This window comes from Rousettus aegyptiacus, unplaced genomic scaffold, assembly GCF_014176215.1.
Source record: "Rousettus aegyptiacus isolate mRouAeg1 unplaced genomic scaffold, mRouAeg1.p scaffold_m13_p_6, whole genome shotgun sequence".
In the NCBI taxonomy this organism is placed as follows: Eukaryota; Metazoa; Chordata; class Mammalia; order Chiroptera; family Pteropodidae; genus Rousettus; species Rousettus aegyptiacus.
Window position 1 is genome coordinate 114252013 of NW_023416309.1, and position 25184 is coordinate 114277196.

Here is a 25184-nt window from a genome sequence, read left to right on the forward strand (position 1 = left end):
GCAGTCAGGCGTGTGGTCACGGCTCAGCAGTTCTGGATGGGCTGAGATTTGTCTGGAGCCTGAGCAAAGTCTGTCGCCTGCTGGCAGAGGACCATCAGGATGGAGCATGTGGGGAGCTCCTCTGGGGCAGACTGGAGCGTTGGGACAAGCCTGGGGTTTGTGTTCTGCGGGGCAGTTGACAGCATGCGTCCCCACAGGGAGGTGTGGCAGTGGGCCCTGGGACGCATCTGCAGGGCTGGGCCCTAGCACACACGCCTGGCCGTGGGCAGGTTGTGTTCGTGGCAGGTGTTCTTGCCAGCCTTCGAGTGCTTCTCCCGGTGCCTTTTGTCACCGGGAAGTGTGAGGTTCCTTGGTGGAGCCAGTGCGGGCTGGGCAGCCCTGGCATGCTGGCCAGGGAGAAACCAGCCAGGACATGGCTGGAGCCACCCATGTGCAGCCCCAGTCTGGTCTGGCCGGTCCTCTGCTGTGTCCAGGGACAGCGCAGCCTCTGTGCCGCGCGCAGCTGGCGGCTTGCAAAAGAGCGGCCGGGATGTGGCCCTGCTTGGTGTCACCCCAAGCTGCGGCTCGGCTGTTTGCTTTGGCCTTGGCATCGCCTCAGCTGCTGCTCTGAGTGGCGTTGGCCTTTGGCAGAGGAGGGAGCGGCAGGGACGCTCACCCTCGGCCTTGCTGCCTAAAAATGCGAGAATGAAACGTGCAGCTCGGATTCTCTCTCCCGGAAGAGTCTGCAGCGCACACACTGACCTCGTTCCCTGTGGCCCAGTTCCCGTGGGAGCCGCGTCCTCGGGGAATTTCATGGAAGGTGAAAGGGAGAAGCGCAGCGGCTTCCCAGCGCCCAGCGAGAACATGCCTTCCCACCCTGGGCGGGGGACAGCCCTTCTGCAGGCCTGGGCGGGGTCCTCAGGGGAAGGGGCGCAGGCGGCAGACACGGGCTCTGTAACCTCCCGAGGTGAAGGGACGTTATGTCCGCTGCTCAGAACTAAGCCTGCCGGAGCCTTCCTAGGAACCTCCACGTCTCTGAAGGCCAAAGACGGTCTTCGTGGCAGCCGACCTCGGCTCCTGGTGGTTCTGGGGACTGTCAGGTTGGTATTTTCCTTGTGGTTCTATATCCCAGGAGAAATTCTGGCTCCCGAGTGACCCGACGACCTCCGAGGGTGGCAGCTTTGGCCATTCTCTGGGACTGGAATGTCGTGGCTTTAGCATGTCCCGCAGGTGTAGAGGGGGCGCCAGCCTGAGGAGGATATGTCCCTGGGAGAGTCAGGGACAGGGCCGATCATGGTGTCGTGGTCCCCATGGCCAGGCCGTCACCAGAGGCTCTCTGGTCGTCCTCGCCCTGCAGTTGCTCTGAGGAAGCTGGTCTGGTCACGGTGCTGCTGCCCAGGTGCCAGTGGGTCCTTGCACCCTGCAGTCGGTCGGGCCTGCCTTTTCTGGGGCAGTGAGCAGGGGCTGGGGAAAGGCGGCGGGCGTCAGGCGCTGGCAGGAGGCCGCCCACCAGAGCGGGCGAGAGCCCAGTCCCTACCTGCTTCTCTCCTCCTCATCCCACCCACCTTTCCAGGTGGGTGTTCGGGGGAGCCATGGGACGCATGGGGCCCCGAGCCCTCAGCTGCTGACCTCAGAGCTCCCTCGCTCTCAGCCATGCTCGGCAGTCGCCATTGGGGGCTGTCAGAACCCCGGGGTCTGGCGTGGACAGAGCTCGGTGGGCCCCTGCCGCAGACGGCGGCGTGGACTCTCTGACAGGCACTTCCTCGGCAGCAGGAGCGCCTGCCGGGAGGGGAGGCTCGGGCCGCTCCGCTAAGGGGGCGGGGCGTCGCCGCGCTGTGCCCAGCTGTGTGGCGCCCTGCGTGTGCTTGTGCGTGAGCCCATGTGTGAGCACAAGCGGTGCTCGTGTGTGTGGCGCTGTTTGCTTGAGAGGTCGTTCCAGGGGTGCCCCGTTGGGGCAGCCCCCTTCCCTGGGGCGCGCCGCGTGGCCCCGCCCTGCTCCCCGCGTGTGTCTGCAGCACTGCGGCGCCCGTCCCGTCTCCGGAGGACCCGGGCTGCACTGGCCTCAGCCGACTGACCTCAGCACTGCCTGTGCTCAGGTCACGGCCCAGAGGTCACGGCCCAGAGAGCGCTGGCTCCGCGGCCTGCGACTCTCGCTGCTGGCTCACATGGTGTCAGGTGCCAGTGTGTGTTGGTGGATGGGGTGGCGGCTCCTGCAGAGCTCTCGCTGGGGTCGGAGGGTCTTGCCTGCGCTGCTGTCCCATGGGTGGTGTCTTGAGCATGGTGGGTTCATGGGACTGACCTGTGTGCACTTGAGGCTCCAGATTAGAGCGACACCCAGCGCTAGCTCAGGGCTCACGGGCGGAGTCGGCGGGGAGGGGCACGGGCAGGGGCTGCGCTCCCGTGGCCCGGTTCTGGACTGGAGCTTCCTGAGGGCTGGCATGGGCTCACCCGACCCCCACCCTGCTCTGGCAGCGCTGGCTGGGCTGCCCCGGAGAGGCCACCGTTCAGGGGAGGAAAGGCCGCTGAGCTGGGGGGCCCATGTCCTCCCCAGCACAGGGAGGCAGGCCGGGAGGGAGCTCCAGGCCCAGTTGGTGCTGCCCCCGTTTGTGGGTCTGGGTTCTGCTCAGGAGAGTCCTAGAATGTCACCACGAGAGCAGGCGGGCGGCACGCAGGGCCGGCCTTGCCATTCGCTTATCTCCACTCAAGCTTAAGCAGGGCCCCGGGTGAGTGTGGTCTCTGCCGTCATTCTCGGGGGACACACCTGAGCAGCTGACCTGGTGTGGGTGCTCTGGGCGGCTCGTCAGATGTCCTGTCCTATTTCCTTGGCTCTGGGTGCTCTGAGATAGGGGTCTGCACGGCTTTCGCATTCCTCCATCCCAGAGATCTCAGGATGGGGAGGCTGTGTCCATCCTGGTGCAGACCTGGGTCCCCCGGACACGCTGCTCTGGGTGCCCATGGCGGGTCTCGGGGCCGTGCCGCTCACGCTGCCTGTGGCCACAGTAATTACAGAGGCAGGCAGAGCGGCACCGTTCTCCAGCTCAGGCCCCCCACCCCCCGCTCTGACTGTGCTCCACAGCTGCAGGGTGACGGGGCGTGGGGGGCAGCCCAGGGGGCACAGAGAGGGTCGGGCATGTACCCGCAGCAGCCCCATCCAGTAGGCCCGGGAGGAGGTCGGCACCCAGGCTCGTCTTTCTGTAGAGAGCCCTCCCCCCGTCCCCAGGAGACGTGCTCCTCTTAACCAGGTGGGTGGCTCAGGCCCTGCATGGCTCCTGGACTCATGAGCCCCCCCACATCCCACGTGGCCTGCAGTTACGGCTGTACACGAGCATCAGTGCTTGAAAAGGGAGGAGCCCCCGTTCTGGTTCTGGGGTGCCCGCGTCTGCTTCGCTGTCCCACCTCCGCCCTGGGTTGGCTGTTTGATCTCTGCTCCAGGAGCAGCCCCAGCCCCCCAGCTGGTTCTGGAGGCCACATTGGGCTGACATCCCCAAGCAGACACAGTCCCTCTTTTTCGGGGCCTGAGGGTGACAGGGGGCTGAGGGGGGCAAGGGTGTTAGCTGAAGCGGTTGGTCCTGCTGCATCTTGGGGGCATTGGTATTGGTCCCCAAATCAGGGGGATCAGAAAGCCCATGGGGACAGCTGGGCCTGTGAGGAGTGTGTTGGGTGTGGTAGGCAGGACCTGATGGGAGATGGAGTTCTCTGAGGGGTGACCTTAGGAACTTTGGGGGACAGGCAGGGTTCTTCACCTTGTCTGCTCCAGCCGCCCGGTCTGAGGTGTGTGTCTGGCGGCCAGGACGACCAAGGCCCCGCACGAGTCCCACTGGCAGGGGAGGGGCGGGGTTCTGGGTGTGCCTAGTGAGTGGCGTGTGGCGTTGGCAGCCGAGCCTCGCGCAGGCCCCCCTCCAGTCCCCCACTCGTCCTGCAGGCACCTTCCTCTGCCCCGGGAACCCCATTCTGCCCTCAGGCTCCCGTGGGAAGACGGAGAGGGGCCCCGCCTCGCCTCACGGGCCGTGCGGCGGTGCAGAGTGCCGCTCCTCCTCCTGCACTGTGCACCAGGACGGCCCCTGGTCCCGGCAGCCTCTCCCACCCGCTCTAGTTCCCCCGTCCCCAGGTGTGGGAGAGCACCCGAGGGCCCAGCCACACGCTCTCGGGGGCCAGCATGCGTGAGGTGTCTGGATGCGTGCTGTCAGACCCCATGTCCCCTGAGCTGTGAGATGCTGGGAGACGCGGGAACCACGAGGTCAGAACAGACTGCTCTCCTCCTGCCCGGGGCGCCCCCGGGGGGCCCTGCATGGCGATGGCACACAGGCAGTAGGTCGTGACAAGCTCTCGGGCTTCGTGGGCGTGTGCGACTTGACAAAAACGGACATCTCGACGTGGGAATGGGGGGCAGGGCGGAGAGAGCAGGGAGTGGGGGGCACTTCTTGAGCCCAGGCCTCTGGCTTCCAGGCCCGCTGCTTCTGTCTGTCGGTTCACGGGTCCTGCCAGCCTGGGGCACGTGCTTTAGCCTCGGCGCCACCGTTTTCCTGTTAACGGTTGAGCGGAACGGTGACGTACTTGATGCACGTGGAGAGTGTGGGGTAAGAATGGAAAGTTCTTTGGGAATCGGAGGTTGGTGGCAGAGTGTGGGCAGGCCCAGGCCCAGGCCCTGCTGTTGCTGTCTCCGTGCCCAGTAGCCTGGGTCCCATCGGTGTGACAGCCTCCTGAGCAGGACTGGCCGTCCTGCCTGACATGAGGGCAGTGGAGGAGGGGCAGGTCGGAGGCCGCGGCCCCTCCGTGGGGAGCCTCGCCGGGACGAGCCCGGGTCAGCGGCCTTGGAAGGTGCTCGCTTGTCAGGCCGTAAGCACTTCTGGTTTGCTGTGAGTGTCAAGAACTAAGGCTCAGGCCCCACATTGCAAGTGGGAGTCGTGCGGGGCCTTGGTCAGCCGGGCCGCGGGACGCACACCTCAGACCGGGCGGCTGGAGCAGCGGAGACTGAGTCTGGAGGCCGAAGTCCCGGAGCCAGGTGTCGGCAGGGCCGTCCTGCCGAGGCCTCTCCTTCCTGTGTGCTCACATGCTCGTCCCTGCATGCTTGCCTGTGACCTCACCTCTCCTGAGGACCCTGGTCGTCTGGCCCAGGGCCCACCCACCCGGCCTCACCTCATCTTGATCACCCTGTGAAGATTCTCTCCAAGTATAAACACAGGCTCTTCCTGAGGTGCTCGATAGGACTTCATTCAACCCGTGAATTTTTCAGGGACGAGTTCGGCCACCAGCCCCGGGCACAGCTGTTGGGGGTGGGGTCGTCTGGGCACTGGCTGTCTGAACCGCCGTAACCGGCTTGTGTCTGGGCCCTGAGGGGTTTTGTGTCTGGGCCCTGAGGGGTTTTTCTCCGACTGTAATCGGTGGCTGTCCCTGGTTTGTGACAACATGTGTTTTCTCAGGCGCGGACAGTGATTTCCCCCGGAAAGCGGCCACTGGAAGCAAGGGCTGCCGCATGGCAGTGACCACAGGCCACGATGAGGCGTGCATGTCCCTGATCATGGGCACGTGTGCCCCACCCCACACGTTAAAGGTGGGGTGCGGTGACTCTGGGCCGCGTGCCCACTGAGCTCAGGACGGGCAGGACATGCCTCGCGGATGGGACAGGAAGGAAGTGGCTGGGCCGCTGGGCCTTTGTTGGATCCTGCTGCTCTCGGTTCTTGTCGGACAGAGTTTGTCCGGTTCCTGTGGGCCCAGCGTGAGCCAGCTCCGAGTCCTCTGGGACCTCATTTAGGTGGAGCCAGGCTCGGAGAGAAAGCTGGGGGCAGGGCTGAGGGCGTCCAAGGCCCAAGGCATCAGCGATGGTCCTTCACGCCTGAAAGGGGAGCAGGGACGCGGGGGCCTGGGCGCCCCTTCCTCGCCTAGGCATGGGCTGTGCCGTCCCCGGAGGCGAGCGCAGAAAGACCTGGCCCCTGAGCTAGGACTGGGGGAGTTGGCCAGAATGCTGTCTTTTGTCCTGGCCTCACGCAGCCTGGGGCTCAGGCCGTCCCCTCTCCCAGGGCCTCGCAGGCCCCTGGCGCGGGGCCAGCAGGGGTGAGGGGAGGGGGTGCCTGGCCTTTCACTCCTGCGGCGGAAGGGTGCCGTGCTCCCTGGTGTTACCCCGGGTGCTGTAGCAGAGACACAAGTTGTTACTTTGTTGTGACGTGGGCTTTCTGAGAAGCTGAGGAGGCCCAGACCCCAGCTCTTCTCGGGAGACGCAGGGCCTTGGGAGCAGCTTCCCGCCCGCCTTCAGCACCCCCAGGCCTCTCCTCCGCCTCCCGGAGGGGCCAGGCTGTGCACCCAGGGCTCCTCGCTCCTCCGGGTGGGGGCGCCGGCTCCCCCTGTTCTGACACAGGCCCGGGCGTTGTTTCTAACACTTGGTCTTGTTGCAAAGTGGTTTTTCATGCTGCGGCCTCGGGAGGCTTAGAGGCCCTGGCCCTTGTCCCCTGCTTGGAGACTGTCAGTCTGAGGCCCTGTGTGCTAGGCAGCGGCGGGGGTGGGGGTGGGGTCGGCGTCCTTGTGGGGCCCTTGGTCTGCCTGTTCCCTGGGAGGCCTTGCCTGCAGCCCTGCTCACCCCCCATCTTCACCTCGGAGGCCCTTTGTCTGGAAGCTTCTATGACATCTATTCATTTACTAAATAAGTGCAGGCAGAGTCTTTTCTGTGGGTCTAACCAAGTGAAATCCAGCTCAAGGCAAGGTTTGTCTCCTCCAGGAAGTCCTCTCAGCACTCACCAAACTCCTGGAGTCAGTTTTATTCTGTTAAGAAGGTCCTCAGAACAGAGGATTCAGTGTTGAGGTGTTAGCGCAATTTCTGTTCAGGGCCCGAGCTGGTCAGTTCTCCTCGTGGGGGGCTGCAGCAGGTGGCGCCCCCCCGCCCCGAAGATGGCTCCCACCTTCCCGGGCACAGGGCAGGGTGCACGCCGCCTCGCCCCTCACCCTTGTTCTGATGCTGCTGGACCTGGCTCCTGAGGGCCCAGTGCAGGTTGGCACCCCGGGGCCTGTCCTGCAGCTTTGGTGGCTCATGGGACGGCGCTGGGGCCCGTGGGGGAGAGAGGGACGGGCCCAGCTGTGTGGCTGTCCTGCGGCTCCACCGGGAACTAGCGGGCAGGCTGTCCACTCCCCAGGCCAGGTTCGTGGAATGGGCAGTGACCCACACGGACCAGTTCAGGGAAGACCAGGGCGACAGGGCAGGGAGGCCCCCCCCCCCGCCCCTCCGCCCAGGCAGCCGGGTGCAGCTCTAGCGTCACTGTGCCCTTAAGTTTGCTCTTCCAGGTGTGGAATGCGAAGAGAGAACGAGTGACCGGCCCCGCCTCCGTGTGCACGCAGTGCCGGCAGGCATCCCCCCCCTCCCCCCCACTGTCTGGCCTCTGCTGCAGCGGGGGGCAGGGGCACAGAGGCACGGCCTCACCCGTGAACGTGTAGCATAGAAACTTCGGTCCTTGTGGAAGCCCCGCCAGGAAGAGCCGGAGGGACCACGCTGGGACGTGAGCCCAGGAACACGCGGGAGCCAGCCAGCACCGCGCAGCGCACGGGCCCTGGGCGGAGGGGGCTCCCGCTGCCGTTGGTCTTCGTCCCAGCAGGCCTGTGACCAAAGTCCATCAAAATGGCCATCACTGTCCAGGGTGTGGCCAGGAGCTGGCCAGGCAGGAAGGTCTCCCGGGGCTCGCGGCGTGGCGGGGTCCTGCAGGAGGCCGGCCAGCAGTGCGGCTGCACTCAGCCCTCCCCCGGCTCCCGTGGACACGCCCAGCTGGGGCCCCGGGCCAGGCGCCCCTGCCACAGAGACGCGGTTGAGGCCTGGGCTCCTGCCATGCGAGGGGCAGCAGGACTGCCCGCTTCGTGATGTCCCGGGGCCGGTGGGAAGCTGTGAGCCAGCCACACCTGGGCTCGACCCGTCTGCGGCACGGACCCCGCCCCGCCCTGGTCCCTCTGCACTGCGTACCCCATGGGGCTGTCCGGGGGGGGGGCCCCTCCCTGGTCCCTCTGCACTGCGTACCCCGGGGGGCTGTCCGGGGGGGGCCCCACCCTGGTCCCTCTGCACTGCGTACCCCGTGGGGCTGTCCGGGAGGGGGCCCCTCGCAGCGCCGCCGGGCACCTGCCAGTGCCCCGCACGAATGCCGAGTGGCCGGTGACGCCAGCGCCTGACGTGGGGCTCGGCCGGGAGCTGCCGGCGGAGCTGAGCGGTCACGCGCAGCAGCCCGAGCAGAGCCGGGAGAAACCCGCTCGCGGCTCACGTGGGATTTCAGCCCCGGCTCGGGGCGTGGTCTCGGGTGTGGGGTCCTGCAGCACCCGTGCACCCCATGGCTGTCTGGGGCCCTGCCTCTGATGACAGGTGCGAGCCTGGCGCCTCGAGGCCCTGGGTGCCCACAGGTGAAGACCACTGGCTTGCAGTCTGTGGAGTGACCTGGGGACCGCTGGGTGAGCGCCCACTCCCGGCTTCCACAGGGCGTGCCCTTGGGGTGTGCCCGCTCTGAGTGGGGGGGGCAGAACTGACTCTTCCTGGAGTGTCAGGGGCCGCAAGACGGTGGCCCCTGTGGCCGGCCCAGGGGCCTGGCTACCCGCTCCTTCTCAGCGGAGAGGCGGTGGTGCCCTGCCCAGATAGCCAGGCTGGCACCCCAGTGGCCGTCCTGCCCACTTGCTCCCACATTCCTGGTGCGTGAGCTCAGCCACTGCACTGAGGAAGTGAAACCTGGCAGCTGTCCCCAGGTGTCACGGGGAGGGTGTGAGTGGGCCGCCACCGTGAGCCCCTTGGTTGGCCTGGGCGGCTGCTGGCCTGTTTCCTGCTGTCACTGGGGATGCTAGCGGGGCTCAGAGGGTGAGCCGTGATGGGGCTTCTTGTTCCGAGGAGGGGGCATCCTGGAGTTCAGGCCCCCAAATGGCCACGCTCTAGGGCAGCGTCTCAGACCTGTGTCTGTCCCACAGGGAGGGGACACAGGCACACAGCCCCAGACGCGGGCCTCGGGGCCCGGCTGCCCTCACCGGGCTCGGCCCGGCCTCCCTTCTTTCCCACTGAGCAGGCGGCAGCCTTGGCAGCCTCTGCCCTGGTGGGGTCTGGGTGGCAGCCGGGGCAGTGCGGCCCAAACTCGGCCTGGTCATATGTGAGCCTTGGGTGGATGACCCCAGGCCTGGCCTCCCGGGGCTCGGAGTCTTCCTGGGTGCCCGTCCTCCTGTCCTGCGGCTACGTGATGGCCCCCCACCCCGAGTCCCAGGAACTCCCTAGTAATGGTGTGTCCAGGTCCCCCACCTGAAAGTCTGGTCCCCGGTCAGTGACAGGCACCCTGCCCCACCCCTCACGCCCCATCCGGCCCCTGGCCCGTCACATTCAGGACAAGCGGGGTGGCCCCTCTCGCTCCTGCCTTCACCCCCTCAGGCCACCAAGCAGCTCTGATGGCCCCCGGCCTCCGCTCACATGTCGCACCCCGGGTCTCCCCAGCATCACCCCTCACGTCCTCGGGGAAGCCCGGCGCGGTTGTCGTGACGGGCCCAAGGATGTGCCACGTGGAGCCCCCCCACCCCCCCGACGGCTCCCCGGCCGCGGTCAGCCGCCGGCAGTCGGTGTGGGCTCCCTGGGGAATGCGCGGTTGGCTCTGGTTTGTGTGCCTGTTTTTATGCCTCGTAATTAAAACATTTATTTGGCCTTCGAAGCGAAATCTAATTTGTTCGGTCTCAAAGCTGCTGATTCTGACACCGAGACGTCGGGCCACCGGGCACGGAGCCGGGACGCGCTCACCGCTCACCGACGTGTCACGTGAGGCCGTAGTGGCCGGGGGCAGGGCTGCGCGTCTGCCTCGCGGTGGGCGGGAGGGCCTTCCTCGGGTGACTCAGCCCTGCCAGACGGGCCGGGCGCCTCCGTCGCCACGCAGCTGAGCGCCGCCGTGCGCCCCGCGCCCCCGCACCCGCCCGCTGTCGCGGCTGCAAAGCCCAGCACAGCAGTTCTAGTCTCGGCCCCATGGCCCAGATGCGAAAAGGTTGTTTGCCCAAGGACATCCAAGGCCACAGTGGGGTTGGGCTCCGGAGGCCGGGCCGTGCACCCGGCAGGGGACGCCTTCCTGGCACGTCGTCCTCGCGGTCACTCACGTGCTCTCTGCTCTGCTCTCTCGCAGACCATCATGGAGCAGTTCAACCCCAGCCTGCGGAACTTCATCGCCATGGGGAAGAACTACGAGAAAGCCCTGGCAGGTGAGGCACCGTGGGGCCCGGGTGGGGGCGTTCCGCCCTGGGAACGAGCTCATGGACGGGTGCAGGCGCTGAGCCCTGACGTTTGTCTCTGTGATGACGGGGCCGGGACGTCCTGCAGTGTGGCAAGAGTGTGGGGTCTGGGTTCCGTGTGCCCACGGGCCCCGAGACGGGGGATAGGGTATCTTTCCGAGGCTATAGGATCATGGTTTAGGTGACGTGGCTGGGGCCTGCAGCACTCCCTGGCGAGCAAACTGCAGCTCGTAGAGGGGCGCTGGGTGGCACAGCTCGAGGCCCCACCTTTCCAGCAGGGCACTACAGCAAGGCCGCGGGTGCATCTGGGCCGGCCATGTTGGGGGCGCCATGCTCTTGACCGGTCTCTCCAAGCCAGGAGGCGGATTTTAACTACAGCATCCTTGTGAGCAGGGCCTCCCCATCCTGCGTGAGGGTGGCGGCCCCCACACTGCCCTCTGCTTGCAGGCAACACCAGCACCCCGTTCTGCTGTCCCGAGTACCCCCACAGGCCTGCAAGGTCCCAAGGGAGCCAGGAGGCTCCTCCGGACACAGGTTCTGTCCATCCTTGAGCCGAGACCTAGCCTGTAGGATTTCGGTGACCACGACAGGTCTCAGGCGGTGGTGGTGGCCTCCATCCCCACTGGGAGGTGACGGCAGAGTCCTTGGCTGTCTGGGTCCTGTGCCGGGCTCCCTGCCTCCGCAGTCCCCAGGATGGGTGCGCGTGTGTCCCCTGTGGTGCTGACGGACCACAGACATCTCTGAGCCGCAGCGGCGGGGGACAGTATGTGGCGGGGAGCCCCAAAGAGCTGCACCCCGTGAGTGCCCGGCTCTTTGATGCGAGGCACAGGTTTCCTCTGGGCCTTCCACCCCGACGCAGGTTCCCAAGGGTCTCCAGGGGACTGTGGAGAATCAGGTTTCCTCTCTCTGCCTGTTTTCCTGGACTGTCCCGGAGGACAGAGCGCAGCTGGCCCTGTTATCAGCGTCACCTCAGCTGCACTCAGCCTCCCCAGCGCCGGACTCGTGCCAGGCTTGGCCTCATCCGGCTCGTTTTCAGGAGCCCACCCCTCCATGCAGACCATCAGCCCACCGGGCACAGAGCCTGCTCGTACTGTGGGCTGCGGAACAAGCATGGGGCCGGCTGGAGACTGCCTGGTGCAGTTTGGCAGCGTGCCCGGCCCCGAGCCCCCAACGGGCTTCTGTAGAAACGGGGGGAGAAACTACATGCAGGGGTCCCGTTTAGCTGAGGGCGTTGGTCTGGTGCCACCCAGCTCCTGAGAGAGTCCCCCATCCCCCGAGGAGGAAGCACGACCCAGGCAGCAGGCGGCAGGCCGGGGTGCAGCGGCCCTGAGCTTTCCAAGTCCCGTGAGAAGCCCCGCCGTTTGTGATTAGGTCACGCGTCCCCGTGGGAGGTGGTGTGAAGCCCTCCTCCCCGCCCCCACTGGCAGTGGTGACTTTAGCAGCTTTGAGCAGCGTGACTCACTTCTAGCTACGAGTCTTGCTGAGACCAGGGACAGTGGGACAGGTTCTCGCTCCAGGTTTGCCGGGGACCTGTGAGTTACTGGGTCCCTCCCCTGCGGTGGCCTTTGTCCCGTGAAATGCTTTCTGGGGCTCCCACCTCCACTTGCCAGGTACCAGGGGTCAGCCCGGCACCTGCACTTGGACCTGTGCTGTGTCCTTGCGAGGAGGGAGCTCTCACGTGGGGACGAGGGGGCCACAGGGACAGGGTCAGGCCCACCCCAGACTGCAGCGCGTCAGGCCGGGCTGCGGGGCTGGGGTCTGCTCGGTCCCTAGCAGTGAAGTGACCTTTCTTTTCCTCCCTCAGGTGTCACCTACGCGGCCAAAGGCTATTTTGACGCTCTGGTGAAGATGGGTGAGCTGGCCAGCGAGAGTCAGGGCTCCAAGGAGCTCGGTAAGAGGCCTGGTCCCTAAAGTCACCAGTGCGTCCAGCGGGTCTGGGTTCCAGGCCCATGTCTGGTCTGTTTTGATTTGGGATCAGGTTTTAGCTGTCAAGCGAGGAAAGATTTTTTAAAATAACGATACCCCTCGGAGTAGCAAGTGTCGTAAGGGACATGCCCTGCTGAGCGGGGTCCCCGGCAGCCTCGGGTGCTGCTGGGAGCTGACTCTGGTGGCTTCATCCCCCTGAGCAGCCCAGCCAGGCGAAGGGACGAGGCAGAGCCACGGTTACGGGTGCTCACGGCGAAACTCGAGCGGCTGACGGGAGCCGTTGGACTCAGGTAGTGGCACTGAATGACACAGGGAGGCGGGTCTGGTGTGAAAGCGAGTGACGAGGACGCACAGCCTTAACCGGGTGGGACTAGCTTTGCGAGAACACACTGTGGGTGCTCACGTCCCGTGACGAGTGGGGGACGGGACCCCAGACTGGTGGGATCCCGGGCTGGGACTTTCTTTCTGCCATCCGATTTCGCACGTTTTCCGTGACGAGCTCGCAGTGCTTTGATGATCGAGGTGCATGAAACACAGGGTGTCGGGGTCCGCTGCGTCACCGGAGGCCTGCGCTGCGTCGCAGGCGCGGGTGCAGCCCGTGCCCCTGGCGGTGGTGCCAGGCCGGGGTTTGCCACCCGGCTGCCGGCTCCCGCTCACACCGTCCCACGCCGGGAGTCAGGCCTATGCACCGCAGGGCTTTGCTGTGGCTGCCACGCCCTCGACGGGACACGGAGGCCCAGCGCTGCCCCCGGCAGGCCTCCTGGCCGGGCACTCTGTCCCGTGGCCGCCCTGGCACGCGGCCTCCAGATCCCCGTGAGGCAGCGTGAAAACGCAGCTGCAGTGCTGAGGGTCGCGGCCGCAGGGCCTGCCGGGCGGGGGCGGGGGGAGCAGGGGCAGGACGCTGTGTGGACGTGGCTGGACTCTGTGCAGGGTGGGCTCAGCCCTCCGGGGGGAGATCCCGGGGGACCTGGAGCTGCCTGAGCCCGCGGTTCGGGGGTTTGTGTGAGGCTGCCCCGTGTGGCCGTGGCTGGGCGTTAACTCGGTCTCCAGCCCTGTTCCCTCCCTAGCATATGGGGCTGGAAGTTCCAATCCCGATCGTGGCCTGGTGTGTGTGGTGACAGCCCTACCCAGGAGCCCCCCAGAGTCCCCACCATAGAACAAAGACGTACCTGGCACCCAGGGCAGTCCACGGGACTCAGGAGCGCAGCGTCAGGAAGGTCAGCCAACACTGCTGCCCACGTCACAGCGGCCCCGCCTCGTCCCTCACAGGCCGTGTGACAAGCTGCCAGCCCCGTGCAGCCCCCGGCTCCCAGCCGGTCGCAGGCGGCCCAGAGCACGGCCCGTACCCCGGAAGCAGCCCCGTCCTCACCGCAGTCACTTCCCGTTCCGGTGCCTGCTCTGTCTCTGGACGTGCCTGCTCCGGACAGCTCGCAAGGCCGGGCCGCACACTGGCCCATCGTGACCTCTGCGCCTGGCCGCACTCACCGCCGGTGCTGCCGGGCTCCTCCGTGTCGTGTGCGGTCAGCCTGGCGTTCCTTCCGTGGCAAGACCGCGCTCGCCCATCCACACGCCATGGCGGACGTCCAGTGTCCACCTCTGGACTGAGAGTGCACGTGGACTGAACGGTCCCTGTGCCCTCACCGCCGAGGCTCCATCCACTCTGCGTTTTCCTAGGGCCCCCCGCAGATCCCTCCTGCTCGCCCCTTCCCACCACAGGCGCGGCAGCCAGCGCTGCGCTTCCCGCCCTGCCGCTAGCCAGCATTTGGTAGAGTTTACACGTGCGGGGTCACACATGTGGGCCACACGCTTTCTACCTGCGTGATTGCTTGGGAAGCCGTCCCTGGCAGCCGCAGAGCCGAGTCGGGCCTGTGGCGCAGGCGCCCCGACACTCGTGCAGCCTTCTGCTTGCGGGCACGTGGGGTGCTGCCAGTTTGGGGCATTTCTTTCACTGACTAACCACGCTGAGCGTCTTTCACTGCTCATTCCCCGTTTGCGTAATTTTCCAGCAGTGTGTCTGCAAATTTTCCTCTCTTTCCCATTGAGTTTTGTTTCATTATTGAGTTATCAAGGTTCTCCGTGTGTTCTAGACAGTCATGTTTTCTCAGACATGAATTTTGCAAACGTTTTCCTTTAATCTGGTTTGTTTTTCATTTGTGTGTTTGTGTTTGTAGAAGAACAAAAATGTTTACCTTTAACGGAATCCAATTCGATGGACCTTCCCGTTGAGCCGTGGTCCGGGGGTTTTTATTGCCGCGTTGCTAACTTGGCTTGTTCCGGGGGCAGCACTTGTTCTCTGTTCGTGGAGTGCCCCGTGCACCATCGGCAGCTTCCTGCCGCCCGGGCAGCACGCTGGCTCTCCCGTGGCGGCCGGCGCCCCAGCTCACCTGGCGGCCTCCTCTCCTTCGGGGTGCGCCCTCCCGCAGCCCCATCCGCTGCTCCTCCCGGTAGCCTCACCTTCTGTATGCCGAGACTGTTTCCTGGGTCCTGTGTGTTTTGGGGTCCTGTTTCAGTCCCTCGGTCAGGATCGCCCTTCCCTTTAACGGCTCCTGAGCAGGCCGGGAAGTCCGTTTGTGACCTGGTGCTTGCTGGTGGCTTGGAGGGCTTGGCCACCGGGGACTTGGCTGCTGTTCAGAGGCTGGTTTTTTTGACGTGAGTTTGTTTTCCTCTTCTAGAGGCTTTTGCAATCTTTGTCTTTGGGTGGATGTTGTGGAATTTCCTGATGCTGCCTGTGTGTGTTGCAGAGGGGGTCCCCAGGAGGCTGGAGAGCAGAGCACCCCCAGTGGTGGGTGCGGTGGCAGCCTGCGGGTCACGGGAGTAACAGTCTTTAAGCTGTGACCCCTGGGTCAGGAGAAATGGGGGGGGTCACCGGGAGGGGCGCGGACAGGAGCAAGAGGTGTGTCCACGAGCACAAGGCAGGGAGCCCGCGAGGCCCGAGGGGCCGGGCCGCAGGGAGGCGGGCTTGCGCAGCGGGCCGTCTGCGGGTACCAGCAGGGCACGTGCGTTTCACTGCTGCGGAACGGTCTGTGGTCACGTGATGCACACAGCGGGCTTCTCTGCTCTCGATCAGCCGTCAGGTGACTCCTAGCAGGTTGTTCTGCTCTGAAGGAGCCCATGGGACCGTGACACTGAGCCCTGCCACAGGGTGACCTCCCCCACTGTGCGGCATTCCACGCCACCCACCGTGGGAGCAGATTCACGTCCTGCCCAGGGGCTGGTGCCGCCTTGCAAGGCCACCTGCCTCGTGGCCCGGGCCCTTTCTCCTGACCCTGCCACGCCTGGCGGGAAATCAAACCTGGGGCAGTATCTTGGTCAGCACTGGGACAGGTCGTTCTCACTTCGTCGTGACTCAGGGTGTCATGGCTGCCAGGGTACTACAGGGGCCCTGCACAGGGACCCGGTCGTCCGAGCCCCCCGCCAAGGCTGCCCTGACAGGGCCATGCTGGTTCCTGGATGCACCTGGACGGGGACACGCTGCTCCGCCTGGCGTGTGGCCCATGTCTGCAGCCGTCAGCCCTGACTGGGGGTGTGGGGTCCCTAATTCGGTCTTCAGTAACCTCGTCTGCTCGTTGGTCAGTGCGAGGTGTCCCTTGCTCCCAGGACGGCGACTGCCGGGGTGTGTCTGCAGGCCGCGTCCGAGCGCGTAAAGCGCAGGGTGCCGACTTGTCCTCTGTCCCGTGGTCTCTCTGCCCCACGCTGAGTCTGGTTCCCTCCGTTTTCCCTGTGCACAGCCCCGAGGCCCGCTCTTTCCTGATCGCTTCTCCTTAGAGATCTTACCCCCCAGGATGGGACGAAGGGACACGATGTTCCTGCTGTCCGGGGTGAAGCGGGGCCCCAGGGAGTGGCCTGGGGTGGCTCCCGGGGAGGCGGCACTCCAGCCAGCCCCGTAGGCGGCGTCAGGGGCACTCTGCTGGCGCTGACCCCGTCCGAGACCAGGCGCTGTGTCCTTTGGACCGGAGGCGGTGTTTCAGAGGCCTGGCCTCCATCCGGCCTGGCCCCCTCTGGCTGGGGCCCCCGCGGCCACTCCTGGTCATCGTCCTGTTTTTGCGCTGCGCCCTCCCTTCCCTTTGTGGTTCTTCCTGCCTTTTCTTTCCCACTGGGGGGAGGGGGGCAGCAGCTCCCCAAGGGGTGGTTGGGCTTGGCCACAGCCCTGAGGGCGACGTATGGGCCACAGCTGATCCTATGGAGGGCAACGTGCCCCTCCCCGCTCCCCCCCCCACTGGCCAGATGGGGGCCGCTCCAAGGGCCCCCCCAGGTCGTGGAGTAGAGACTCTGGCCGTCCCCGTGGTGGTCAAAGCCAGCGGCACCGGAGCTGTGGGCGGCAGGCACTGCCCTTTGCTCTCCCCTGCGGCCGTCCTGCCTTTGTCCCGCTGGCCTGTGCCGCGGCCTCGCAGCGGGCGCCGCCTCTCGTTCCTCCCGCGGCGGACAGACCTGCTTTGATGTGCAGGCTGCTTAGGGAGTGCAGGGCTGCCGAGTCGAGTTCCGGACTCTTCCGCAGCCTGCTGATCCCCGCGCCAGCAGCCACCAGCGCCTGACTTCGGTGTCTCAGGTCTGTGTTGAGGCAAGCCCGGCACCGCCTTTGTCCTGCAGGGCTAATTCCGGAGCGGGCCCGCCTCCCGTCCTCTGTGCCGGGAGTCCCGCGCCTGGAGGTGCCAGCCAGACACTGCTCCGTGCAGGCAGGGTGCTGCCCCGTGCACCCCACTGGCGCTCCCCCATCTCTGGGACCGTCTGCTGCACACCTGAGCACATCCCACCTCCGGTCAGGCCCAGCCTTTCTCCCCAGGTGGCTGTGCACGGGGCAGGCTGGGCCTGAGATGGCGGAAGCAGGAGGTGGAGCCGGAGCCCCAAGGGCCCTGGGCTCCTGGTCCAGTGTGCCGACGCGGGCCAGTGGGCGACTCAGGCGCTCTGCGCTGGTCCCTCATGCAAGAAGAAGGTCACATCTGGCTTAGCAGGGAGGCTAGGGTTACATGCTTCTTTGGAATGTTCTAGACTTTTCAAGAAGGCCACACCCTCGTTGCAGTGGGCGGGCACAGCCTTTCCTGAGCCTTGTCTTCTCCGCGCGTGGCTGAGTGTGTCCCCTCCCTGGCCGGCTTGTCCACCTGCGTGGCTGAGTGGCTGCTCTCTTCCGGCCTCGCCGTCTCCTGAGGCTTCTGCCATGCTCCCCACCTCGGTCGTGATCCTGGGGCATGTGTGTGCTTGCAGGGCCTCTAGGCGGCCATCCAGGGTACCTGCACCCATGAGGGCAGGGGCTCCGTGCGAGGCACAGCCAGTGGGTGGGGCGCCCCCGGGAAGGAGGCAGCTCCCTGTGCCTGAAACTGGGCTGGGTTTGGCCACTGAGTCACTGGATCGAGGTGTGGACTAAATATCCCTGGCGTTGGCTGCCATCCACACCTGGTTACCCGAGTGACAAGCAGAGGCCAATGTTCCCAGGCCCGCCTTGGGGACGCGCCTCGTGGGACTCGGTGCCTCCTCTCCTTCCTGCAGCTGTTGGTGACCTTCCCAGGTCAGCCTCGCACTCGGGGGCACTGGACGGCTGTCCGTGCGCGGTGCTGCTGATGCTCGCGCCGCGTGACCCCCGGGCCTGGGAGGCCGTCGCCAGGTGCCTCCCGCTGTCTGCGGCGGCTCCGAGGTGGTGCCGTGGGCCCTTGCGCTCCCCGCGAGCTGGGAGGTTGTCTGGCTGCATGACGGTCGCTCCCATGTCAGAACGCCCACACTTAGCGGCTAGATTGAGTGTGTCCCAGCTCCTCTGTTGGGCACGTGACAGTGATCTGTCTCGTGCAGTTAGAGCCACGCAGCAGGAGTTGTGTCGCATTCACACCCCCGAGGGACCCGAGTCACCCACCCCCAAGGTCTCATAGTGGCTGCCAGCTGGCCGTCAGCAGATGGGGTGCCGGTGGCCAGTCAGGAGCAGCCAGTACTGAACCTGCCTTTAGCCCCTCCCGGCTAACGCCCCCTGCGCTTGCTCCTCTGTCCCCGCCCCACTGTAGGACCTGGAGGCGGTGCCTTTGGACAACTACCGGGCAGCGCTGGTGCATGAGCCGTCACCAGGACCTGGGGGGAGAGACCACGGGCCTGGCCCCCCGGGGCCAAATGCAGACAGCTTTTCTGCAGAGGCTCTGTCTTGAGCCCTGTTGGTGCGGAAGCTGAGTAGGTTGGAGCCAGCCATGGGGCGGGGGGACAGCCACTCTGTCCTAGGCTCTGTTCACGCAGCCGAGCATGGCCACCGAGGCCTGGGAGCTGAACGCAAGGAGGGGCTGGGTGTCCCATCAGGGCGTCCCTGCCCGGGGCCTCCCACGTGCCTGCTCCGCTTGCCCTGATGAGGGCTCGATGGTGCCGGGTTGTCCAGACAGAGCGATACACATCTCAAGTGGTCCCACTGTGTTCTCGCAGTGGCTCCGGCACGAGCAGGAGCGATAGCTGGCTCCTCGCGCATGTCCTGCAGGCGTCCAGGGACCTGCCCTGGGGCTGGACCGTCATGGGGAGCAGCAGGGGGTGGCCGAGCCTCTTCCGAGGACGGGCTGATGGCCGCGGGGCCTCTGGCCTGGTGACTAGGGGTCGTGCCTGGGAGGAAGCAGCCGCCTTCAGCCCTGGTGCCAAGCTGAGCGTTCCCGCCGGTGACCAGGGGCTGCATCGGGTCTCTGAGGGCCGGGCCTGCGGCTTCTCCTGGGAGGGGACCGGGCGCCGTGGGACTGTCCCGTTTTCCTGGCAGGAGGCTCGAGGAGGCGTGGCCTTCCTGTGGCAGCATGTCCCGGCTGGGCCTCAAGCCCAAGGCCCGGAGCAGGAAGGCAGGAGGACAGTTCTGCCACCGCGGCCACCCGGCCCTGAGCGCCTAGCGGCCCGGTCCCAGGGCCCCCTGCTGCCCGCGTTTCTCGGCGCTGTCGGCAGACCGCCCACAGGCGTCTCGAGGGCCAGAGCCACTCCCTTGTTCGCTGTCCGCAGGAGCCAGTAGCCCTAGACTGTCCGCACGCTCAGCGGTGGCTGCGGGGTGGGCTCGGGGCTGCCATCCCCGGCGCTGGTGGGCGGGACAGGCGTGTCTGTCGAAGGCACTGCTGGCAGCGCGGCGGCCTGGTGTGCAGGGGACCAGCCGTAGCCCTCTCCAACTGGCTCCTGTTCCTGTGGGCGTCTTACGAGACTGAGGGGAAGTTGGTGCCTGAGGAGCTGTCCCCAGGAGAGCTGGCGTTGTCCTGGACAACTAACGGGGGAGTCCAGTGGGCGGGTTGACCAAGGGCCCCGTGCTCACAGTGGAGGGTCCTTGGAAAGGCGCAGGCAGCAGCTCCTCCCCGTGGCGGGGGGCATGGCACCTGCGCCCCCTGAGAGAGCAGCGGGGCCTGTGCGTCTTCGGGCTTCGGGTCTGGTCTGGCCGCCCCGAGGTGCCCGCGGCGTCCCGTGGCCGGGCACTGGGGCGCGCTCCGCCAGGCGGCCTCCGTCACTCATCCTTGCTCTGGGTGGAAGCGTGGGAAGAAACACTGCTCTGTTCACACCCTGTTCAGTTGTGTCCGGCAGGAGAGACGCGGCGCTGTGAGAGCGACAAGGCTGCTGGGTGCTGGGTGCTGAGGCGGGCGCCTGGGTGAGGGGGCGGGGCCCGGGTGCAGTGAGGAGGCGCCTGCCCCGCTCCGCGCCCCCCCCAGCCGGCTGCTGTGGGACCGGCTCAGCCATGGCCTGCCCTGGGGCCCGTCGGGAGAAGACGGCCGGTGAGCAAAGTCCCTGCCAGACGCGGGCCACCACCTCCACGCACCGTCCAGGGCTCAGCCCCGTCCTCCGTGGCCTCTGGTCAGCGAGTCCCTTTGAAGCAGCTCTGGTCAGATGGCCTGGGAGCCTCGCGCCCTGGCCGTGCGACTGCATGCGTGCCTGATGGCTCGTGAGGCTGCGACCAAGTGCCAGTCTGGCCCCAGGAGGCCCAGGGCGGCCTGAGGCGGTTCTGGGCAGACTCAGGACCCGACCAGGGGAGGTGGGGTAGAGGCTGGGGACAGCAGGGATGAGAAGGCGGCCAGCCCGGAGGGTGGTGACCGCACTGGCCGGCCCCTCCTCTGCTTCGTCCCCCAAAGCCCCAGCACCAGGTACCAGCTGTGGGCACCACTTGGTCCCGAGGGGCCCTACCGTCCGGTTCTGTAGGGCAGCCCCCCAGGGAGGGTCACTGTCTGGTCATCGCCATGGCAAACAGTCGTCGGTTTTCCTTTTGCTTATCCACGACCCACGGCCACCTTCCATTTTGAGAGGATCCCTACTTCTTTCTCCCTGGGAGGAGCTGGCGGCTCCGAGGCCAGTAGAGAGGACAGTGGGGCTGGGCGGGGTTTCCTCGCACTTCCAAGCTTCGTGTTTGTCCGTGGGTCCGCCGGTGCCCTGCCCACAGCCCCCCGGCCGTCCGTCTTCCCGTCGTGGGGGCTCTATGTTTGTCCTTGGTTGGGCCCACACTCGTTAGCTCTCGGGGTGGCTTTTGTTTGTGAAGCCACCAAAGTAATAGAACGAGCGTTAGGAGTGAGTGCTTCAGAATGTTCCAGAAGGTGATGAGTCCCCAGCCAGGTGTAAGCAGCTGACTGACCCTTCGGCTCAGAGGCCCTCTGCCAACAGCAGGGAACACGACCTCTGGCTGCCCCTCCGGAAGGAACAGGTGCCTGAGAGATCGATGCTCTGGTGACCGGCAGGGGCGCCGTGGCTGCACGGCAGGGACAGGGCCTCCCGGGAGCCCCCCAGGCCCAGGGCGGCTGGCGTCACGGCGCCGGAGGAGGCGCAGACGCTTCAGCCACGTGCCCGGCACCGTCTGTGGCTGCCGAGGACCCCGCACGGCTGTGCCCAGGGGCGCAGGCGGGCGCCGCGGTCCCGCCCACCCAGCACACGCATGCACACGCACACGCCACACACGGCCGCACAGTCACGGCTGTGCTGCTCTCGTCCCCGCGTCCAGGCTGGTCGCCGCGGGGCCCCCGGCCTGTGGCTGCCTGCTCCTCGCGTGGTCCTCCCCTGCAGCTCGGGTCCCAGGCCCACCGGGGCGGGGTGGCCGCAGCACAGAGTCCCCCTCCCACGGGCGCCTGCCGCGGCCCACGCCGTCCCCACCCCGCACCCCGCCTCCCAGGCTCTGTCAGCCTCTCTCGGTCAGGCGGGTGGCCCTGGCCTGCACCACCGTCATCGGGGAGAGAGGGGTCCCCCCAGCACCCCTGCTGGCATGCCTCATGGCTCTGAAAGTTCTCAGGGGGCCCCCGAGAGCCGCCTCCTTCCTGTGACGCTCAAACTTGTCGGTCTGGTCTCAGTGCCAGGAAGCACTGGCCCCCCCACTGTGACACCCGGACGCCCTGCTCCAGGTCGCACCTGGGTCATGGCCCACGGACACCCAGCGGATGCCACCCTGACCATGGGCCCCTGCCTGACACACGGCCACCCCCTCCACTCACGCAGATCTGCCCCCCGGGGCCAGTGACACGGGCCGCCTGGGAGCCGTCTGCCTGTCTCCCGCGCCGCCGCATCCCGTGCTGCTTCCCCCGTCCTTGGCGGCCGCTCGGGCCGCGGGGCTTCTCCCCGGGAGCCGCCGCCCAGCCTCGGGCCCGCGGTGCCTCGGCAGAAACGTGTTCCCTTCTGACACTGAAGAGGGTGTTAGTGCAAATCCCGCAGGGCCCTCACGGCTCCTGTGGGATCAGAGTCCAGCGTCCTGGCTGGGGAGGGGCCCGCGGGCCTGCCCGTGGCCAGGCCCCCCGACGTCCTCACGGCCCCCCGCATCAAGCTCCTCCTCAGTCGTGTCAGTTGCAGATGATGAGAACACGCTCTTTTCGCCCAAAAAAAGCAACAAAAACCAACCTACTCCTAAAAAAGTCAACGTCGTGGAAAAAGCAGCGTGCAGGGGGCCCCTCCAGGTCAGAGACCGGGGGGCAGCACTTCCGGGGCCGCCGCACGTCGGTCTTTGTGGCCCGCGCTCTGTGGCCAGCGTCGAGTGCTCGTGACGCGTCGTGCACATACACGCGCCAGCCGTCAGGAGGCCTGTGCGAGGCCCGGGCGGGGGGCCGTCGGGGGCGTGCGGGGGGCCCGGACCGTGTGCCGCCTGAGCGTCAGGCGGGGGGACCGTGCCGTGGTGCTTGGTACTGAATCTCCAGCGGTTCAGGGGAAGGAGCGTGCGTGTGTGCGAGCGCGTGCGTGCGCGCGTCCGTACGTCATGTGTCAGAGCTAACGGAAACGTGGCGAAACGCTCTGCGGGGCCCCCGGCGACGGGCGGGCGGCTCTTCGTGGTGTTTCTCTGGCCGCACCGCAAGGTGGGCAGGTCGGGCTGGCAGGAGGGTGAGCTGTGTGTCCTTAAGCCGCAGAGAGGGTCGGACTCTGCAAAGCCGTGACTCACGGCCCTTTGATGGCTGGGCCGTTCCCACCAGTTCACCTGGGGCCCCTGGTGCCTCAGGGGACTGCCTGGTGCCGTGTTGAGTTCAAGTGGGAGGTGGGGCCACACCGGTGCTGGTCGGGCCCACTGCCAGCGGCTCCCTGCGGCCTCTGGGGTCCTCCGAACACGGAGCCCATCTCCCCCTCCCTCCGCCTCTGCGTGTGCACCTGTGCGTGGCCCCTCCACTCGGGAGGGCGTGGCCATGTGGACGGCGTCCCACTCTTAACCTGAACATCCGAGGCCGGTTTGAGGTCCCTGAGGGCTCCACGCATTTCTAGGCCAGAGCCCACGGTGTGCAGGCAGGGGCCTCACTGCTGACCGCTTAACGCGAAGGCCAGGCACGGGGTGGGTGGGGTGGAAAAGGCTCGGCCTCGTCCTGCAGGCCTCTGTGTTTGATGGGTTTGTCCCCTGTGTGGCCCGTCTCCTGTCCCTGCTCCTGGTGGCCCTTGCCCCGTCCCAAGTCCCGAACCCTCTCCTGCTGCTGGGCCCCCAGCACCAGGGTTTGCTGACTCGCGGGTGGGCATGGCGGGGCTGCCCTCCTCGGTCCCCGGTGTCCCCCTTTGCTCTGGCAAGGCTGAGTGGGAGCCGCCGTTACACCTGGTTTTTCGGGGCTAGCCTCCCCTGTGGGCCCAGGACCCCAGGGGCTGTGCCGTGGGCACTGACGAGCCAGCAGGAACGTCCTGCTCTGGGCAGGGTGTGCCCGGGGCGGCGCCCCTGCCTCATGCTGGCCTTCGAGCTCGGGAGGGGTGGGGAGCGGTCCGGAGCCCGAGGAGGAGGTGGGGCTCCCGGGACCTTCAGCCATCTTCCAGGGAAGGACGGATCCGAGGACAATGATGTCGCTGACGGCCGAGGTTCCCGCACTCCTCGGGGGGCCTGGTGCGGGGCACAGCCTGGTGCCTGTGGTGGGGTGACGGTCCCTGCGCCGGCGGGGCGCCCTGCAGCCCCCACACGTGCCACCGCGTGCTCCCTGTGCCGCGGCTTCCTGCAGCGGCTTCTGCAGGCCGGTCCGTGCCGCCTGGGGAGCATGTGCGCTTCGGCTGTGCCCCCCGCCCGCCGACAGCACGGCTCTGGGTCTGGGGACAGGCCAGCTCCGAGGGCGGGGCTCCGGGCGTGGGGACGGAGCCCGTGCGGTGGCCTCACGTGCCCTGCCGGCACCAGGAAATCTTCTGGAGTCTGCGTTTCCCAGTGTTCTGAACTGGTTTGTGCGGCTTTTTAAGGAAACCGTGTTGTAGCTCGTTCTTGGCGGTGAACGTAAACTTCTGGGGCCTGAAGGGCGGGGCTGACGGCGTGGCACCCCCCCCCCCCCCCGCGGGGACTCTGCTGGGCCGCGCAGCCGCTCGCCTCACGTCTCGTGCACGGCTTCCGTGCCCCTCGTGAGGGCCCCGGGGGCAGAGGGCGGGGGCGCGAGGTCAGTGCCCACGGGGCCGAGCCAGGGCCCCTGACACGGGAAGATCCCGCGTCTCAAAACACGGACACGGCCCCAGGCGGCTTCCTGGTGTCAGGGCCCGGACGTCCGTCTGGGAACTTGGCAGAACTCCGTCCGACGAGCCCAGAGAAGCGGGGCTGAGCCAGCCTCCTTGGCGCTCGACCCAGCGGTTCTAGGTGTCAGGGCACAAACGGGCCACGGAGGACGGGCTGGAAGGTGGTGTGAGAGAGACTGTCCCCGTCCTTGCCTGAAGGGAGCCACTAGGACAGACGGAAGTGGGCACAGCCCAGGACAGCCCGGGAAACGAGGCCAGGCTGCCACCACCCCGGCCCGCAGACCCTGTGGGGAGGGGTCCCCAGTGCTCGTCAGCACCCACGGGGACTGAGGCTCCTGGGCGTCACCACGGCCTTTCCGCAGCACCGATGAGACCTGCCGTGTGCACAGCACAGAAAATGCAGACGCTCCGCTCAGGCCTCCGGACGCTGAGGGCCCCCAGGCAGGATGCGTGGGGGGTGCGGTGGGGGCCAGGCCGAGCGAGATTGGCCGCCTCTCCTGCCGGCGCTGCTCAGCCTCCGCTCGGGTGTCGGCTGCCGTGGTGACGGCGCCGTCCTGTCCGCAGGAAGCTGCCAGGCGACCGAGCTCTCTCAGCGCCGGCCTCCTTTCTCCTTCCCCGCTCGACAGGAACCTGCGCTCCTGACGCGAAGCCAGCAGCCCCCGGAGTGAGGGCGACTCCGGGACGGACCGTGGGCGGGTGCCTGGGCGGCTGGAGCAGCTCCCCAGGGTTCCCGTGATGGCCGGCAGGCGGCCGCTTGGGCACCTGTGTCGCCGCTCATGTCGGGGCTGGTGGACTCCGTGCCGCTTGGCGGAGGCCCAGACTCTGGGTCGTGGTCAGCGCTCTGCGTGCCTGTGGCCACCGGGGCTAGCGCGGCATCAGCAGCTCGTGGGGTGGACAGGTGGCCAGGAGAAGCTGGCCTCCCCCAGGACCCAGCCATGCTTCCTCAAGGGAACGTGACCCCGGCATGGGGTCACCGTGCGGCCAGTAGTGGGCTGGGGCCAGAGCCGTCCTCCTGGGGCCTCCCGTGGGGTCTCAGGAGCGTGGGATCCAGGCATGCTGCTCGTGGCTGCCCCCAAAGGACCCTCCGGCCATGTGACTTCAGGCAGCCCCGCCGTGGGCAGAGGGGTTTGTCGTGATGCGGGCAGCACCTCAAGGGCAGGGTCTGCCAGGAAGCAACTGCCCTCGAGGGCAGGGCCGGGCCTCGGCTGTTTGTGTTTATAGCACACGGTCAGCGCCTGACCCCG

General features: G+C 66.9%; 1 protein-coding gene across 5 annotated transcripts in view; it reads left to right on the plus strand.

The window, feature by feature from the left end:
- Positions 1 to 25184, plus strand: part of BAIAP2 (BAR/IMD domain containing adaptor protein 2) — a 47802-nt gene that overhangs the window by 1567 nt on the left and 21051 nt on the right. For all 5 annotated transcript variants that reach the window (XM_016143323.2, XM_016143320.2, XM_036222618.1 and 2 more), the window contains exons 2-3: positions 10077 to 10152; positions 11987 to 12073. In XM_016143323.2, coding sequence (XP_015998809.1) covers positions 10077 to 10152; positions 11987 to 12073 — 163 coding nt within the window. The remainder of the gene's footprint in view (positions 1 to 10076; positions 10153 to 11986; positions 12074 to 25184) is intronic.